The 20044-nt window shown below is 42.4% G+C and overlaps 1 protein-coding gene across 7 annotated transcripts in view; it reads left to right on the forward strand.

The window, feature by feature from the left end:
* Nucleotides 1–20044, forward strand: part of MEGF11 (multiple EGF like domains 11) — a 251691-nt gene that overhangs the window by 49866 nt on the left and 181781 nt on the right. For all 7 annotated transcript variants that reach the window (XM_063413057.1, XM_063413059.1, XM_063413061.1 and 4 more), the window contains exons 2-5: nucleotides 5205–5315; nucleotides 9383–9506; nucleotides 11497–11598; nucleotides 13311–13411. In XM_063413057.1, the coding sequence (XP_063269127.1) occupies nucleotides 9391–9506; nucleotides 11497–11598; nucleotides 13311–13411 (319 nt within the window). In that variant the 5' untranslated portion in view covers nucleotides 5205–5315; nucleotides 9383–9390. The remainder of the gene's footprint in view (nucleotides 1–5204; nucleotides 5316–9382; nucleotides 9507–11496; nucleotides 11599–13310; nucleotides 13412–20044) is intronic.

Below are 20044 nucleotides of genomic sequence, written 5' to 3' on the forward strand. Positions count from 1 at the left end.
AAGAAAAAAAATAAATAAACAATAGATAAAGTAGGTCATGGAGACAGCAGAGTCGAGAGCTTTGCGTAGTGATGTAAAATTAAATAAGGCTGGGGTCATGTTCTCGTTTATCTCTGCAGTTACTGCTCTAACAGGGTCTCTGATGGTTCCTGGAAAGGTGAGGATATTTTGGAGGACTGTTTGGATCTGCTGGGAGTTTTGGGCACGGTCTGTGTTTCTCAGCTGTGCACAGAGGAGAGAGCAGACACAGAGCTGTAGGGCCTGGCTGTTATCAGAGAGCGTTTGCAGCCGCTGCTCTCGCCCATCTCAGCCACTGAGACCTCTCTCAGTGGGGCTGCAGCCGCTGCTCTGGCACTGGTCAGGGGCCTCTGTGGTGTGAGACCCTCACTGCTGCCTGGTTGAGAGGTCCAAGTTCAAGTCTGGACTGCAGAGATATTTTACTTCTTGCAGAGACTTTCCCCAGCCAGATCCAGCCCTTGATGCCCAGCCTGGTCCACAGGGGAATCCAGCAGGGATTGCAAAGATCCTCTTCACACACCTCCTCCATGGCATCACTTTCTCTCCTAGCAAAGGGCACATCTGTTCACCCTGTTTTCCATGTTGGAATCTGGCAGTTTGGAGCCAGGCACCTGAGCACACCAGCCTGATTCTCAGACAGATTTGTGCATGCTCTGAAAACCAGATAAATTTTGTGGATCTCTACTTGAGGCTTTGATTGAACCAAGTATCAATCCTCCAGTATTGACAGTGTTCCAGATGTGTCTGAAAGAAACACAGGAAAGCACAAAGGATTATTGCAGCTTCTGAGGAAACCTCTTGTATTTCAAGTAAAATTGGCAGTTTTTACTTGGCCACTCTAATTCTTAAGCCATTAGAAATCTAAAAATTGATTGAACGTTTATCTTATACTTACCAGACATCCACAGAAAAAGTTATGTTCTGTCTGGGATATCAATGTCTTTAATAGCTATGAAATTAAAACCTCTTAGATTAAGGTTTCAAGAGGCAGAGAGGGGAATGGAGTGCAGGAGGAGGAAACCTGTGTGCTGCTGTAATAGGGAATGCCAGGGGAGATAAAGCTCTGGGAAAAGCCCCAGGAGAGGAGCTGAGGATAATGTGCTGTTGGGCCAGTGGGGTCAGTAAAGGTGGAGATGCAGAGGCAGCAAACATTGTTTCCTTTCTGCCTGGTGAAGATACTGAAGATTAAAAGCTTTTCTCTGTCTCCATCATTTTTAAAAAATACATGTTTAATTTCTATGTTCATTTTATTCCAGTGTTTGGTTTCATTTTCTTTGGATTGGTACCTTGAAAGTCCAAGGAACTCACCAACTTTAAAGCCAGACTGGAAGAACTGAACCTGGATTCTCAGTGCAGTCCAAGGCTTGCAAATCAGCCTTCTCCCATAAATACTGCTCTGTTTCTGGAAAATAAGAGATGGGTCTTTAAAAGAAATATGAGCTGTAGCATTGGGATGTGATGGTCCTGCTGTAGATCAACAGCCATCAATCTGTGTTACTTAATTTGTCCCTGGCTCAGCTGTTCACTGTACTTGGGACTTTTTTGCTGTTTGTTTCATTTTATTTTTCTCTGAGATAAATGAAGACAAAAAGAAAGGGTCAATTGTTCTTGACAAATAGAAGTCATTTTTAAAAACATATAACTGTAAAGGATATTTTACATTTTCAAACACCTTTTTTTTCTGACTTTCACAGCATTTTCACAGATTACAGTTAATTTATTTTGCAGTGTGTCTATTGAACATCCTTTTATTTTATTGCTTGTTACTTTCATTTTCAGGTCAACTTTATGTGCACTCTTTAAATGCTGTAAAAAGTCCATTGAACTAAATAGTTGAGGTTTTTAAACTAAGTATCGAGAAATGTTATTCCTCATCTGGGCATGGCTGCAACACTTGTGTTGCTTTATTTATCCCGGGTGTTCTGGGGATTCGAGGTCTTTGTTGCTCCAAGTCTAAGGAAGCATATGCTGTAATTGTTTGCCATCTTGCACAAGGGTTGGGTGGGTGGCTGGGTGTGAGCTCAATTCAGGCTCATTTGGCTTCTCAGAGAGGAGCTTTTTGATGAGTGGCAGCCACTTTCCCTCCTGATGGAATGTCTGTGGAGGCTTCTCTGAAAAGGCATGGGATGGGGAATATAAATACATGTTCAGTCAGGAGCCAGTGTGAGCCCCCACACAGCTTCCAGCAGCTCCAACATTCCACTGAGAGCTCTGGAGCAGTGGGGAGGACACCCAGCCTGACTCCCTCCTGTCTGTTGGAATCCTGGAAATCTGGATTTTGGGATCTGAGCTCACAGCTTGTGAGTCTGTAAATACTGTAAATAGATGAGATATAATAAACCTTCCAAGTCCCAACTCGAACTTGACATTTCCCAAGTTGTTCATCCTGACCTTGGCAAAGGGAAAAAGAAACCAGAACTGTCACCCTGGCCATGCCTGCAGCAGCTCTCAGGTGGAGGGGGCAGCCAAAGGCACTAAGTGCCTCTTCCTGACTTTCCTTGTTTTCCATGTTTTAACGGAGAGGCTGCAGAGGGAGCTGCCCCAGAAGGGTCTCCCAGCCTGCAGGACAATGTCTGTGTTGAGATCCTTCAGGGTTTTGCCTTTGTGGCCTCCAGCACCAGGCTGCCTTTGGCAGAAGGAACGCCAGTCCTGGCTGGCAGGGCTTGCAAGGACAGCTCAGGCTGAGGCACTACCAGGAACACATTTCAGTGGGCTTGAGCTTGGATTGATAACTTCAAGGGCCAAATGTTCAAAGGGCTGGCTTCCAGTTCTACACTGGTAGTCAAGTCCACAAGTACGAAATTATGGGCAGGAAATCACAGAAAATCTTTTTCCAAGCCAACCTTTCTGACAAGGAGCCAGCAGTTATGTGGATTTGGGCACTGGTTCAGCAGTGTTTTTAGGTGTTGTTAATGCAATATTTTCATTATATTTCTGCTGGACTATTGATTAAGTGATCAATTCTTTAAGAAAAAGAAGTTTAGCATTGTAGTGAATAATAGCTTTTTGGACGGATAGTTGTGCTTTGCACAAGTGTTCATGGAGTTTGTGTAAGCATTGACAAAATCCAGGCTGCTCCTCTTTGTATGCTGATGATAATCTCATGGAGTGGATGGGGAATGCCAAACATGTTTGCACATTGTTGCTTCAGTGTATTAACACTTCTCAGTTTGTAACAAGCTTATTTTCAAAGCACCTGGCAGGTTGGCCCGTCCTCTTCCCCTGGGGAAGATACTGAGACTTTGAGAACTTGCCTGTCCTTAATTCCACCTGAAGTTCCAGAGCCTGCTGCTGTCTGTGGGCTCAGATGGAAACACTGGATGCAGAACTTGGGTGGAATTTGAGCCACCCCAGCCCAGCCCACTCTGCTGAGGCAGTGTCCAGCCTGAAATCTTTGCCAGTGTGATTTAAACAGAGGCCCAGACACATCCTCCAGCCTTTGTCTTAATAAACATATTTCATTAGCCATAACTGAAGTAATTGCCCAGATTCCTTGCCTCTGACACATCTCTGTGGTATTTTGACCCAGTTTTCCTCTGAGAGCACAGAAGGAACAATCTTGAGCTTCCAAAAATAACATTTGATAGATTAAGCAGCACTTACTTCATTATTTATTCTCACTTAGCTGTGGCCAAGCTCCTGATGACTCCAGAAGTCAGCTCAGAAAAGCGTTAGCACTGAGGCAGATCTGCAGACTCCATAAGTTATCCCCGGAACAATGTTCTCTCTATCAAGTACAACTCACACTGATGTATTTTAGAGCTTAGACATTTAAAGCAGCTCAAGAGTTTTGGATGTTCAGATCCCATTGAAATCAGTCCCAAACGCAGTTTTGGAAAACCGAGCAGCTGTGGTTCAGAGAGTATGAGGGAGAGTCGTGAGGGCTCTGCAGCAATTATGACCCTGGCGTGTTTATTCAGGCTTTAAAACAGAACCACTTCAAAATGAGACCTTGGAAGTGGAATTGGTTCCTTTGTTGGTACTGAACAGCACCCACTTCACAGGATGATGTAGCAGAGGTGGTGGCTGTGGAGACTGAGCACACAGGGTGCAGGATTTCCCCATAAACTGTGAAAATCTGAGACTTTTGTGTTTATTCTTTCATTTCCCAAGTCATGTTAATTACATGTTAATTCTTGTCTCCTGTCTCCTGCAAGGAGCCAGCAGAGGGAACACAGCAGCCCAGGGCACAGTCTGCTGTTTCTGCTACTTCTTCCATCACTTGAATTTCTCTGTGCTCAGGTGATAAGAATCACATTGTCAGTGCTTTTGTATTCAGTACCTGATCCTTCCTGGAAGTGTTTATCTTTTAAAAACAGCTTTAAATTTTCATTAAAAAACAAACAAAACCACAACCTGTCACTGACAATATTTCTGTTGGTCATGACAACAACTTTTAGAGGTGACTGGTGAGGTAGAATGGGTTTGTTCTTGACTGCCCAGATTAAAACAAGCTGTTCTGAGCAGGTATCCTGAGCTTTGCAAATTATCCAGTCCTTTCATGGTATCTCAAGTTATTAATCATAAATGGAGGCATCCAAAAAACCCTGATCAGTTTTGAAACTCGTGGCCTCATTTAGCTTTCATAACAGCTTGTTTCGAACAAAATCTGATGTGGAGCCAAATGAAGTGTGTGTTTAAATGATCCCTTGCCTAAACTATCATGAAAATTTCAGATGGGATGAGAAGAAGGAATGCCACCAAGGGCAGCTTGTTGGAAGCTTGCTACTACTTAGAGACTAAAATAGTGTAATCAGCAAACACTCCGTCACTTTAATGCTTCTCCAGTGAAATCCAACTTTTTGTTTCCTGGCTCAACCACTCTCTTGCATTTTCCTCAATCGCTCCCACACAAATACTAGGATCCATTTTCATTTTGGCACACCTCATTTTCCTGTTTGGTAGAAACTAGAGTTAAGAACAGAATTATTTATCTTGATGCTTAGAATACATTTTTGAAGAATCAACTTGGCTTTGTAAAACCTTCTTAACCTGTGAAAGCTCCTCAAAGTAAACATGTGCATCCAGAAGGTGCAGGTAGATCTTCAGAAGGTCTCACTTGGTCTGAAATAGCACAAATAGCGAATTATTTCAAACGTTTTGTCTCATTTCTGCCTTGATTTGTTTCCACACCCCCAAACACGTTTCCTCTGACCCAGTTTTATGGTTTTCCTGATTGCTCACAGGGCCGAGTGACTTCCCAGGAGCTTTCTCCCACTCTCCTGCTGATGAGCCCTGTCTCCATGTGCTGGGGATCTGTAAAAACAGGACCCACTGGGAGTTTTTAGCACTTTAAGGTAAGACTTTTTCACGTGGCTCTTTGCTAAATGCGTCACTTGGAAATTTGTGGGGAAAATTCAGCCTAGGTAAAGCAACTGCATAAACATTTAGACTTTATGATGTTCAAAAGTATATAAGGATTTAAGAATGGTGTGTGTGCTAGTGAAAAACACCTCTGCTTACAGCCAGACACAAAATTAGGGGTTTTTTTACCTGGTTTAGAGCTCACTTCATCCCAAATTGAGGGAAAAACATTCAATTTAGAACTCTGTCATGGACTGGAAATTCTGTTTGAATTTTATGTCAAAGTCATGTTATGAAATATTTTACGACAGCAGTGTCAAAATGAAATGTTTCACCACTTCTGGCCCTGAACAGGAAAGTCTCCAATGGTCATTTTTAGTTAGATTTTCAGGCCTGTCAGCCAAGGAAGCAGAGGAGAAATTGAACCTGTAGGTTTGGGGTTCCTTTTTTTCCCTCGGCCATTTAAACTGCACACTGGTCTTTTTTTTTCACAAGAATCTTACCAAAACCAAGTCCTCAGCAACTAGAAAAGCTTTGTAGGATATTTATTTCACCCAGCAAGGATTCTTGGAGATCTCATTTTCTTTGCAGGTAGGTCCTGCCCCCAGGGGCACTGATGCAGGAGAGCATCAGAGCTGCTTTTTCCACACCCTGATGTTCATGAGGTTTAAAGGATCATCTGCATCTCAAGGGCTCTTTGCAAACCCCAGCACAGTTTCCTCAAAGGAGGTTTCTTGTAAAGAGACTCCACAGACAAATAAATTAATGATTTTCCACCTACTAGTTTTTCTGTAGCTAGGATTTGGAGCTTTCCTTTCTTTTGTGATGGAACCACTGACTTGTATCAATACTAAAGGTGAAATACTGAAATTTTTCACAAGGTAGGAAGATGGGAGAAAATGGCCTAAGGAGTAGCAGATATCTAATCAGTTATAATTAACAGAGTGAGGCACTTGTGAAAAACCACCCAGTAGTCCTTTGGGTTGAAAGACTTGCCAAATTTTACCTAAATTACCTTCTTTCACTCCTGAAAAGAGTAATCAGGCCTGGAGAGACAAAAAGTTATGATTCCATGTGGGGATTGCACAGACAACCTTTGTGTCATTTATTTTGGTGTCCTGGGAGAGTGGCAGGCACTGGAAATATTTGAATAATTTGGCTGTACCTCTAATGAAGTTACAGACATCGTCCCCCTCAAGGCTGGTGCTGCCTCCTTGGAGAATCTGTCCCAAACCCTGAATTTGAGGCAGGAATTTCCTGTGTGCTGTGGTGAGCAGTGAAAGCTGAAAGCCCAGCATTACATGTCATTACTGGATTCTTTTTTGATATTGGTTTTTAATATGTGTGCTTCTATTTTTAGAGTTTTATTCTGACTCCTGTAATAGCAACCATTCCATTTTGGTGTGAGGGCTTTTCTATTAACAGTGATCAAAGTGAAATATTTCATTTGAATTACAAAAAGAGACACTTGAGATGAATGAGGTTCTGCTGGATTTGGGGAGTTGGATGGTTCTGATCTTCAGTCTGACTTACAAAGTTAGGAAATTAATGACACAAAGCAGCTCCCTCACAAACAGATAATAACAGAGCATTAGCAATAAAAGTTTAGAAAACAATTTGGAACCTCTTTCTAATGCACTTCAAAAATATTCTGGGTGCTATTAGGGCTTATAAATTATTCTCTGATGTTTGTTTGGTTTAAAAACTAAACTGAGGCATCATTTTCTTAAAAACAAATTGAGGTCTCTGAGAACTACAGAATTCAAATATGAGGTTGCTTTAGATCTCATTCTCTTTAGAGTGAGTGAGGCAGCAGGGCTCTATTCTCATTCATTTTTATTTTATAGGGAGTACTTTTATATAAAAGATATATAAAATTCAACATAAAGAATGGGCAATTTTCAGCAGGAATAAGTGATCTTAAGAGCCTTTTTCTTAGCATCTGCTATATTCTAAGCAAATCTTTCTTGAAAATTTGCTTTCCCCTGAACTCAAGGGCACTGGCCTCAGTTGGTAGTGAGGAGAAGAAATTGGAGTGGGGGAGAAGTTTGATTTCTACCTTGAATTAATTATTATTTACCTTTCAGTTTCTGATAACTGATGGAAAGCAAATGCAGGCAATAAATTACTGGTTTAAAGTCAGGCTGCCTTTCTGCCTGTAATTAATGCAGCACAGACCCAGGCTGTTGATGCTCTCCAGAAGTTAACAAACTGAGCACAGAACTCTGCTCAGATTTAAACCCTCTGAAGATTTGCATTTCCTGCAGCAGCTTTGCCCTGTCCATCGGAAGGAGCTTTCCTCTCACCCCATTTGCTCAGCCCTGCCCTGCACCAAAGGTGCAGAGGATGGAGAAGGAGGGTAAATTACAACCTGGAAATACAGTGCCAAGAAACTCTTGTCTCCTGTGCTTGGGCAGTGCTGCCCAGTGCCACAGTTACAGACATTTTGGGAGGGATTTGTGTTAAAGGGCTGCCAACCTGCAGAGTTAACCCTTGCCTTGTCCACATCCATTGTCCAAGCTGTGCTCAGGAACGTTCAGCTCTGCTCCCCCACAGCTCCCACTGTTTGAACATTGGGATTTTTGGCAGCTCGGCCCTTCCAGACACTTTTCCTCCATGGAGAGGCAGTGGCCAGGACAGGGATAGGCAGTGGCTTTTCCATAAATGCGTCCTTGCCTCGTCAGCCCTCTGGATTTCCACACTAAGCTTTTGCATTGTTGCTGTGGGACTTTGGAAAAGCCCACAGGTAAAAAATGGTCACTCCTTGACTTAAACCCATTTCATGAGGAACATTAAATCATGTTAATTAACATTAATATGACTTACATGGCTTAAGACCTATCTTTGGGTTTAGCAGAGCTCTAGGAATAATTTAAAAGATGAGCTATTGCTCCCATTGGGATTGTGACTGGAATCCACTAAAGGCAATGGGTGTCCTTGAACTGGCTAAGAAGGCTCTGGGTCAGGAGGTAATTTCTGAGCAGTTCTCTTCTCTTCACTCTGCTTTGTGATGGCTTCTTTATGCTGGGCTGTATATCAGGGCCCTGCAGAGCAAACCTCTTAACATCCCTTTGCTGTTCTGGACCCTGAGGCAATGAGCCATGTGTTTTTTTGATGATCATATGAAGATTCAATCTATTTTTAGGGCAATCTTGTTGCCAGGAATAATTTCTAGGACTTCTGATTTGAATGGTGAATTATGTGTCCGTGTAAATGCCTGAAATGGATATTTAAAAATAATTTTTCCTGACTTAATGTTCTACAGATTAACACCGCTAATGCTGTTACAAAAAAAAAGGCAATTTTATTTTCTGTCTATTTTGAATTTTTGACTGGTGTCATTGGAGACTTCTAGGCCAACACCACAACTTTGGTTTCAAAGCCCTGGGCAGGTGTAAGTTAATACATTTAACAGATGAACAGGAAGGTGCTGAGGAGACCATACCCAGTGAATTTTGTACATCCTTTTCCCAGCTTCAATGCAAATATTTTTATTTCATGTTCAGCGTTCTGTGTAATGTGCCCCAATGCTCTGACCTCTGTAATTCTCAGTGTTCCCCATGCAGGGCTTGAGGAGTGCATTGATTTTCCTTCCATCATGCAATAAGCACGAGCCTCACACCCAGCCCATACTGACACCTGTAAACCCCATTTAAATAAATCAAAGGGGGCATCTGGGTATTCTCCCACTTGCCTGTAGGCTGATGGAGGAATGGATTGCTTTAATACCTCAGTGATTTATTTGTCAGTACAGACAGCCTGTCATAAAAATAATCAGTATCAGAAATGTTCTTTGGAAGAATCATTGGGGCTATCAATATCTTGGGTGGCTTAATCATCAAAACCATTGGTTTTATTAGGTTTAAATGTATAAATTCCTTTTAGAATGGATTTGAACTTTTAAAGCATTTTACTGTTTAGTTGATTGCTTTTTCAAGTATTTCAGTTTCTGAATAGCTCCACAGTATTTGGATTTGCACAAAAGTAAGGAGGAAAAGGCCTAGAAGGATATTTTCTTCAAAATTGTTTTTAATGGCTCTACTTTCTTCTCTTTATCTAGGTACAACAATGGTGGCACATGTACTGTTCCAGTGGATTCTGAGAGGGCTTATTCTGGCTTTTCTGCTCCAAACTACTCTGTCCCTAAATCCAGATGATCCAAATGTTTGTAGTCACTGGGAAAGGTAATGTGTAACTTTCCAGCCTTTATTTTTTTACCATCCATTTCTGATTTTTACATTTAGAAGGCAAGCTGAGAGCCATAAATTGCTAAACACCACCAGGTCTCAGAAAAGAGCCCAGATTTGTTTTACAGAAATAGCACTTTTGAGTGCCTTGGAGGGTTTGGGTCATGCCAAGGAATTGGTTCTAAGGCTGCAGCTCTTGACCACATCCCCCTGTGCCCTTGGGAAGCTCCTCCAGGGTCTGGGCCACAGGAGTGCACTGCAGTGTTTGCATTTATCAGGGAGAGAGCCACAGAAATGCTGCCCTTGTCCTGTCCTGCTTTTTCCTGCTTGTTGTCCAGCAAGAAAGTTTGAAGCCCTTCCTGCTGCAACATCCAGGCTGTTTTTGTCTGGCCTGAACTTTGGGGCTCTTCCTGCCAAATTCGTGTCGGCATCAAAGAGTGAACGAAAGCACTGATCATGAAAGGCCCTGGAATTTCTTGTTCTCTGTATTGTTCCAGTGTCCTGGTCCTAAAAGTGGATCAGAGCAGGCCTGTGAGCACAGAGAAACCCACAGCCTTTGATGGGGTTCACACTCATGCAGGGGCTGTTTGCAGAGGCTAAAGGTCCTGTACTTCTCAGTTTAACTTCCTGAATTCCCAGTGCTGCTCTCTGCTTCAACTCCACACAAATCTGAATTGCTGTACACTTCAGCAAAATACACCCCTGAACAAAGGTAAAAATAGAATCATATTTAATGACTATGTTTTGAAGCCTCAATTAGAGAATTAACTCTTTGTAGATAATGCAACTGCGAAGCAAAAACCATGCAAGAAAAGGATTTTGCAAGTCTGCATGCTGGAAGTGCATTCAGAGCACAGGAATAAAATATTGATTTTGTCTGAAGAAAGTCAGCAACCTAGAGACCCAATCAAGGAGAAACAAAAATTAAATACCAAAATTGATTGGTTGTACTGACCAAGATGACTTTGTTAGTTAGATGTTAATAAATCAAAGGGAAAAGATTGTTAGAGCTATTGCTGGATAATAAACGAGATCATAAAATAATAATTGGGATTTGCAAGTGTTACTGTCTTCCATTAATAATGAGCAATGTAAATATTTTATATTTTGGCATTAGCAGAAGTAAAAACATTATTGTCAAAGCCAGCAAACAGTGACAGAGGGCAGAACAACATCCAGGGGAGCCTTGGCTTGTCTAGAAGGGACACGACAGGAGCAGGGCAGGAGCAGCCCAATCTTCGATTTCAAGCCAGCCAACCCCTCCAAGCAAATATCCTGATATTGCCTTGTGGGTGCAATCTCCCAGGGCTTAATCACAGCTGCAGTCCTGCTGATGAGAGGGAAATCAGCTGCAGGATTAAGACAATCGATGTAATGAGTGACCCAGAGGATCTAACTCCTGGGTCTTGACCTGCCTAGGTGATGTGTGTGCTGTTCTCCAGAGATATTGCAGCTCTGATAAAGTGGGGCCTGTGCCCAGATCTGAGAGAGGAGTCCCCTGAGCAGTGCACACACCTACTGTGGGGCAGGGCTCTGCCATGAGTGACCCCAGCACGAGATTTGGGTTCCTGTATCATGTGAGAGGCCCAAACAATAATGAGCACAGACCCTGCTGCATGGCTAAGGGTGTTTGGGAAGATTGCTCACTTCTCGCTGTTGTTGGAGCTCTGTGATTTCTCATCAAATTGCCCAGGTTTTGTCCATATCCATTCACCTTCTATATTTCCATGAATTTTAGTAATACCTGATTTTTCCCAAAAGAGAATGGTTTATTGCTAACAGTGATATCTCTATGCCTACACCAGTCATGAAGCCAAGCATTTCCAGACTTTTCATGAAGCTGAAGGAAGCCCTTTTCTTCTCTTTGCTAATACCCAAAGTTTCTAGGATTCTAGTTGTAAATACTGGGGTTCCATGAGCAGCAGATCCAGGGCAGCTTTTCCCGTGGCCCCAGGCAGGCTCTCACCTCCTCCCTGTCCCCTCGCAGCTACGCCGTGACCGTGCAGGAATCCTACGCTCACCCCTTCGACCAGATCTACTACACACGATGCACAGACATCCTCAACTGGTTCAAGTGCACCAGGCACAGGTAAGGGCCGATCCTCACACACCTGAGCTCCCTCCTGCCCCTTCATCTCCTCACACTCCTCTTGTTTATCCAGGAGTTTGTGGTGCTCCAGTATAGACGTGCACACAAAGATGGGTTTTGGGACAGGGTGTTTGGAATTGCAGGGTGTTGAATAGAAGCACAGAAATCTTTGCCTGGAGTTTGAGTGAGATAAGTGATAGTGTTAGATAGTTGTATCATGAGACTGTGACACAAGAAAAACACAAAGCGGTTCTGATCAGCATCAGAATCCAAATTTCTATTTCAAAACTATTTCTTTTTAGCTCTGTTGATGTTTTTATCTGAGTTCCTGTGTTGGACTCATACTGTAATACATGAGCAGCTGAAAGCCATGAATGGACCCTGATCTCATTTTTGCCTGAAGTTTGAGTGAGATTAGTGATAGTCAGTCCCTCATGGGGCCATCCAGGAGAGTGTATCCTTCACTGGCCCTGACGTGGGGTTGGAAGTGTTTATTCCCTGACCAGACAGGACCAACTGTCTTTTGCAAGGGATTAGTGCATGTCCAGGTTTGTAAAAGGAAGTCCATGCACCTCCTAAATTGTGAATAATCAAGCATTTGAGGGTTAGTGATAATTAGAAATGGAGCTGTGTTAGATCTGCACTGAAAATCAAGCAAAATGAAGATGGGCCCATTTCTAGGACTGAGTGAAAACTTGTACCAAAGAGTTAACTTTTCCCAGGCTGCAGGATATTGCTGTTATATTCATCCTGCTTCCAAAGTATCCTAATAAATATCCACTAATATTCTCAATCCTTCAAGAGCTCAGCAGCCAATTTGTATCTCAGCTCTCCTGCATTCAGTTGCAGGATGGGACTGTGGCACTTGGTGTTTTAGCTGCTGTGTTACAGAGTTTGGGAGTGAACGGAGCTGCAGAACCTTCTGGAATATTGTATAGATTGGAATGCAGCAGAGTAAATTCGATCAGTTTATCTAACATGAGGGACAATAGATTTTGTTCAATTCAGGTAATTTCCATAAACTAGCAAAGCTGTTTTGAAATATTTGCTGTTAAATATGCAGTTAAATATTACCTTTCTTATGTGGCATCCTTGCTAATGCTATGAATAAATATAGGAATGCTTCAGAATGCTAAACACCTTTTAATTTCTGTGGACTACAGCATTGTGGTGGGGAAAGCAGGCTTTAAATACTGCACTGGGACTATAATGACACTTTGCAAGGTATGAGTGCCTTGGAAGGGTCAGCAAGCAGGGACAAATCACTTGGGGTTAACTTCTCAAGTTGTGTGTTGAGAGCAGGTGCCACTGTGGGAAGGTTTTGTGTAGCAGCTGACACAGTGGTCTCTGCAGAAGACTCTGTTCCTTCCATTGATGAGCTCTGACCTTGCCGATGTGCAAAAATAAATCATTTATTCTTGAAGAAACTCCCTGCCCTTGCTGCAGGACTGGGAAAATGTTTAAAGACAGCAGCTGGCCCAGGAAGAGCTCCAGTGACTGTCACGAGCACTGTGTTTATAACACAACCCATATTTCAATCTTCAAAACAAGTATCGATCCCTCCCTTATTACGGGTTTTATTATCAAAACCCTTCCATGCATTTAAAAATAATCATTGAATGCTACCCTCACTATAATTTAACACAAGCATGGCTGCAGCAGGAGGCGTTGATTCTCAACAGTGCCCAATGGTTTTGTGTCCCGTGGTGCAGGATCAGCTACAAGACCGCCTATCGCAGGGGGCTGCGCACGATGTACCGGCGACGCTCGCAGTGCTGCCCCGGCTACTACGAGAGCGGGGACTACTGCATCCGTACGTACCCGAGCCACGAGCCACACGGGCTGCAGCAGCCGGGGAGCACTCACAGGGGTTGTTGAATCAGGGTTGGTGGTCAGGGCTCGCAGCTGGCGCTGCTGGCAGGAGGAATTGCGGGTACAGAATATTTCGGGGTGTTTCGGTATGAGCATCTCCTGTAATTTGGCTGATGTCATTGGGGAGGGAGCTAATGAGGTTCTTGAGTGCCTTCTTCAAGCAGAGCTTAGTTTGGGGAGTAATTAATGCAAGTATTCACCAGTGCTAAGGAATTAGGGGAATTGGGAACACCCAGGAATAAACCACTGCATAATTTAAGCAGCAGTGTAAAGGTTCTGCCTCTTACCTTTGAAAGTTCTTACAAGAGTTAAATAAGTTAAAAACTCATTTTTTTCCACAATGGTTCCCATCAACAATTTAACTTTTCAAAGCTTCTCATATGTCAGAAGAACTTTTCTCCCAGCTGCACTGTATAAATAAATACAGAGCTCTGGAGTGTTTTAGGTCAATATGAGGGGGGACAAAAATCAAAATGGATCTTTCAACAACGCCTAAGAGCCTGGTTAATTAAAAATACCCTGTACATTAGTGTCACATATTTTCAGTATTGCAGCTTTCTGAGTGTTCTGCATGTGCTCAAAAGGAGAGTGGAGATGGGATCTCCTGTCCAGGTCTTGTATTGTGACATTATGACAAAAAAAACACAAAGAGGTTTTGATCAGCACCAGAATCCAAACTTTATTAACATCTTTATAATGCCATGGAATAAATGTAGAAATTATACAATTATGCAGCTAACTTCAAATATCTTGGCACTGTGCTTTGCAGCTATTTCTTTTTAGCTCACTTGATGTTTTTATGTGAGTTCCTGGGTTCATACTGTAATACACAAGCAGCTGAAAACCATGAATGGACCCTGATCTCATTTTCAATGACCTTTACGCCAAACAGTTGCATTAAAGGGGTTTGGACTGTGAAAAATCACCAGGCCTTTGAGATAAGGCATTAGAATTATTTTACAGAAAGTGTGATAATTTGATCTTTTGAAGTGCAAAATGCTGTTAGCTGAGTCCTGAAAAACATTTATTGCAACCTATTGTCTGTGCTGGAATCCTCCCTATGGTAAGTATGTACCTACCTTCAAATATCTCAGGTGTCAATACCATGTCAGCAGTTGTTCCACATACTTTTATTAATCTTGAATTTCATGACTCAGAATCCTGTCTGGCACAGAGTGTATTTATTTTCACTTTTCTCCCAGCAATCTATTGATTTTTTTATTTTTAATTCTTTTTTTAAGTGTCATACTGTCCCAACAATAAATCTCTCCAGACTTTCTGATTCTTGGAGGATATTAACATTTGTTTTGAAGTGGTTTTTTTGTTTGTATTAATACTTAGTGTTCTGCTGCTGCCAGGCAAATTTTATCCTTCTGTGATGGAGAAAGAACAGCATACACTGAAATTTTGCTAATTCAGAGCAGGCAGCAGGTATCTGGTCAGACCAAGAGCCCCGTGTTTGACACAGAGCAGATAATAGTTACATTTTCTCTGCTGTTTACATGTGCAGGAGTCAGTTCTGTATTTCATTATCAGCCTGGTGTGTGCTCAGGGCTGTCTGCTCTCTGTCCTTCCCGGAGACCGCAGCAGCCGAGAGGGAAATGATGTCAGGGAAGGAGTTCTCCATCATGATCGAGTCCAGACCCTTGGACTTATTATTTTGCTATTACAGGTAGCCACACAGAAAAAAAAAAAAAACACCCCAAAACCAAACAGAAAACCTCCTTGAAATTCTCTGAGCCCTCAAGCAACAGTTTGGAGGCACAATATTTTGCTAATGGGATCCTTTTCGTGTCACCCCTTTTGTTTGTAACACATCAAGCCCTGATCCCATTTGTTCTGTTTTGTTTTGTTTTTCCACAATATGTTCCTGTGCCAACAAGCAAATTCTCTCATTCATCATTCTCTGCAGTCAGCAGTGAATTCCATTTTCATTCCTGGAGGCACTTCTCCGCTTTTGCCTTTTTCCATCCCATTTCTTACTTCTCTTTAAACTGTTGGGGTTTTTTTCTGGTTCCTAATGTGCTTGTCCAGTACTCCTGTCCCAAGTTCCTCTAGACACATTCAGTGCTACTCCTCTAAAGGCTCCAGGAGTGGTCAGGACACAAAATTCCCCTTTCCTGAGCTGTCCCTGGCAGGGAGGGAGGGGGCTCTCCCTGCTCAGCCAGCCCTTCAAAACCCATTCCATTAGCAATCATGGAAGCCACTACAGCATGGGGAGGAGGGATACATCCTGCAGTGAGTCTGATGATCAAAAGAAAGTTTGATTAAAAAACAGTGTGTAGATTAAAGGCTAATTGGTTCTTCTTTCATTAATAGCAGTCTTTATTTCTTGCAAAAGTTAAATAGCTTTGTAATTAACAGTGACATGTTTAGACTAGAGAGGGCTGAGTTTAAATCTCTATTAATGACTGTTTCTTGGATTTTAAAGCAGAAGTGAAGGCTTTCTGCTACAGTTTTGATCTTTTCCCTTCTCATTTACTAACTTTTAAAAGGATGTCAGATATATGGTTTTAGCTTTGTCCTCCTGTTGGGGCTTACTAAATAGATTAAGTCTAATAAAATCTACCCTCAGTTCTAAATAATCATGTTGATGCAGACCTTCTTGCTCTGCCACTTTTCTGTTGTCTTCTTTGCCTTTTTGGTGTCTATATGTGCTGCTGCCCCATAAAATGTGGAATTCAGGCACAAAGTCCAATAATTTAACTGGTTGCCTGGTAAATTATACCACTGGCCAGCCCATTAATACTTAGGCTGAAGAGTTTTGGGCTATGAAATTATCTTTGTGCCTCCAAAGGGCTTGAAATATTTTGGGGTTGCAGTGGTATTCAAAATATCCCCCCTGAAAAATGCTGCAAATGCACATCTGCATTTTTTTTCCCCTTCACTGATATCTCAGCAGTGTTGTTACCATTGTGGGAGCTTTGCAAAACGATTCCCCTCCTCTGAATGTTCTTACACTTGACAGAGCTTTTCCCTGAGCTGTCCCTGAAAACAAACAGCACAGCCTGGGCAGTAAATCAGAGCAGCTATGATTTACTGTACTTTGTATGCTAAGGTAAGCTTTTGGCAGAGCAAATGCATAAACTGCAGAAAATCTTTTTTTAAACAACCACAGGGTTCAACTGCCCTTCAAGGTTTTTGTAAGGATATTTTAAAATTATATTGCCTAGATTAGTATCTGTGGTAGATAAAGCAGCTTGGAATACTTTGTTGCTCAAAAAAAAACAGAGAAAAAGAATATTACATGATTCTTTTGTGCTCTTTAGCCTGTGAGGAGATGGTAATTGAATAGTTCCCTTTAAGAATATGTCAGGTGGAAAGATGCCCTGTGTGCTAAATGGATGCATTTTTGTCTGAGAGACCAATGCTTTGTTCAGTCTGTCCATTTTAATCTTATTCTTGCACAACAGATTTGTACAGAGGAGACACTTCTTGTGGGGAACAAAGGGTCAGAGACCCGACATCACAGGGAGGGCAGATGGGACTGAGCAGCAGCCACTGCCAGCTGACTTCTGGGCAGAAAAGCACCAACCATGAAACAAAAAGTGGGGAATTCACCTTTTCTGCACTGATTGAGTTGAGCTTTTAAGTGTTTTCTTCACTCTCCTACCTTACACTCTTTTTCTAATGTCTAAATCTATGCAATGTGACGGGATGTAATAATGACAGGATTAGTGATTTAACAATCTGATTTGCTGCCATTTATCTGTCTTTCAAACCTGCCAAAAATCAGTAGAGTTATAGATTGACCATTTCATGGTGCTTTCCTTTCTTGGCCAAGATATTATTGATCCCAGATTGTTTCTCAACATTCAACTTTCCACATTACAATTGTCACAAGCATCAGCAGGGGCCCCTGACTTTGACAAATCCTTTTCTGGAGAAATTGTTGGTCTCACTGGTTAAATCTCAGTTTTTACTTACATTGGTATTTCCCTCAGGCCAGAGATTGGGGACATTATTGTATTTACATGTGTTTATTTACCCAGCTTTTCAACTCACCTTTGTTTGATGCCTTTAATGAATTTCAAAAACAAATGAGAAATGCTCTTTTAATAACTGACTTGGGGAAATTATGCAAATAGGAGGCCTGATTGTTTTCAGGAGTTTAAATAATGTTTCACAAATTCTGTAATTGCAATAGCCACACAGTTTGCTGGTGTGATGTGTGCATTTATAGTGCAGCCACATGAACATTCCCACCTCAGGACTGCGTTCCCATTTACAGGGCTCTGTGTCTGGTGCAGCTTTTGCATTCTTTGACAAGGCTGCCTTATTGGAGCCATATGGTTGGATTGTTAAACATCTGTAGCATAGGAGTAACAATTCCAGAGCTCCCTGCCATCTGGATGAATTCCAGTCCCTGCAATTCCACGCATATGTTCCAGCAGCACACCGACACCACAGCCGAGTGTGCTCGTGATGAGAAGAAAGGGAATGGCTTGTGTGATCAGTGCAAAAGTTGTACACTCCTAGAAAACCTTGAATCAGCAGCTTAAACTTCCTGAATATTCATAATGTTTGTTCAAATGTCAGATTTGTTGATTTTTTTTCACTTTATAAGGCAGTAGCTCATTAGCATTTTAGAAGAAATGTTGCCCTCCCTTCTCACCTCGGTTTTAAATTCCTTGTGGTGAGCATTTGTGTAACTTGAAAATATATTGTTTGAAAGCTGCTGGACTTTTAAAATACCTTTTTGTTATCTTTATAGACACACTTTAAAGCCAGGGCTGGTGCTTTCTGTAAGAGCCTTACTGTTACATTATTCAAGCACAGAGTTCTGTACATCAATAATGTAACCTAAATTAGGGGAAATACTATAGCAGGACATAGATACTTCCTATCAGGGGACATTCTTTTTCTCTGTCTGATTTGGGATGTGTGACAGCGAGAAAATGGTGTGGAAGGCCTTTCTGCATATAGTTATTAATTATAGAATGAAAATGACAGTAGGAGACACTTTGAAATTTCTCCCTTTATATGCATTGGAGATGACTCCATACATCTTTTCCCAGTGAAGAACACAGGGAAAATTATTTGAATCCTTTGTTCCCATCTGAAGGGAAACTGAGAGGAAATGGGCCTTTGCTTGTTCATTCAGAGCCTCCTGGGACACAGAAGTGTGAGGGCAGAGGGACACCAGCCCTAAAAGCAGGTCAGTTCAGCTTTTAAACAGGAACCAGTGGGTTCCTGTTTATCCTAAAGACCCTGGAGAGACCCCCTGGATGGGAATGGGGAAAGGTCAGTTCTCATCTCCCAACCATCATTTCATGTTTGCACTCAGCCTCTGGGTTCTGAGGGATTTGCAAAGATGCTGGTGGGGAGCAGTAATGAAATAAGGGAAGGACTTCTGGAAGCAGTGCAGGAGAAGGACGAGAAACAAAATGCCCATATAAAGGAATGAAAATAGTGTTTGGTTAAAAATAAGGGAATGCTGAAGTTATAGAATGTCTCAAGGGGCTTAATAAATATCAGAGGAAAAATTATGCAGGCATTATGGTTGGAAAAAGATTTAGACTGTTGCTAGTGCAGCAGAAAAGGCTTTTTGGCTGCTTTAGGCAGTCTCTGTTGGATCAGTATAAAAGCACACTGGGATTGCAGACACAGAGGGAGGCACTGGATCCAGAGCTCCTCGTGGTGCTCATGCTAATGCCTGCATGGCTGGAGCTTCAGCAGGATCAGAAAGAAGCACAAGAGCCACAGATGTCATTCATTGTTGAGTTCAAAGGAGGAGCCATGCAAAGTTTAGTCCATTAATTTGCCCTCTTTTAGCAAAGTCAGGCTGGTCCCCAGCTGCTCTGAATCAGCACAGATCCAGCAGGATGTGTCTGGATGCCCTTTCCAATCCTGCTGCTGCTGGGATGCAGCTCAGGGTGGTCCCTGGCAGTGCACGGGTCCTGCATGCCCTGGAGGCACCGGGGCCATCCCATAATGGCTCTGTGACCCTCCCTGTGCTGCTGGGACCCCTTCACTTGCACAGAATGAGAACAGGGTCCTGTGCACCCCAGGGAGGGGCTGGTTCTGAGGGAGGGACATTCAGAGCACTTGCCACTTACAGAATTATGAAGGCACAAACTTCCAGAAGATTTTCCCCTCCAAAACAGTTTGCAGTTCATGAGTAGTCCGAACATGTGGTGAGCCTGGACTCCTCTGTGGGTTAATTTATGGAAATCAATAGAGCCAGAAAGAAGACAAATGTGTGAAATGGAACAGGTCTAAAATTGAAATTGGAATCATAGAATGGTTTGTGTTGGGAAGGACCTTAAAGGTCAGCTTGTTCCAACCCACAAGTTGTTTTCTTGATCACTCCTTTACATTCTTCTCCCATTAATAGATTTCTCTTGTGCTCTGGAGAAGGTTTAAAGCTGAGGAGAAAAGGAAGGAAAGGTTAGAAAAGAGGAGAAGAAGTTACCTAAGTTGAGATGGCCTTTAAAAAGAGCTCCTGATGTACATACAAAATCTGAGATAGTCTCTCTGCTTCCTTTGTGTATTCCTCTGGCTCTGACCTTCCCTGAGCAGTTCCCACAGGAACTCTGGGTGTCTGGGGAGCCACCAGCCAGAGGTGGGGACC

The sequence above is a fragment of the Prinia subflava genome, chromosome 15 (genome assembly GCF_021018805.1).
Source record: "Prinia subflava isolate CZ2003 ecotype Zambia chromosome 15, Cam_Psub_1.2, whole genome shotgun sequence".
NCBI lineage: Eukaryota > Metazoa > Chordata > Aves > Passeriformes > Cisticolidae > Prinia > Prinia subflava.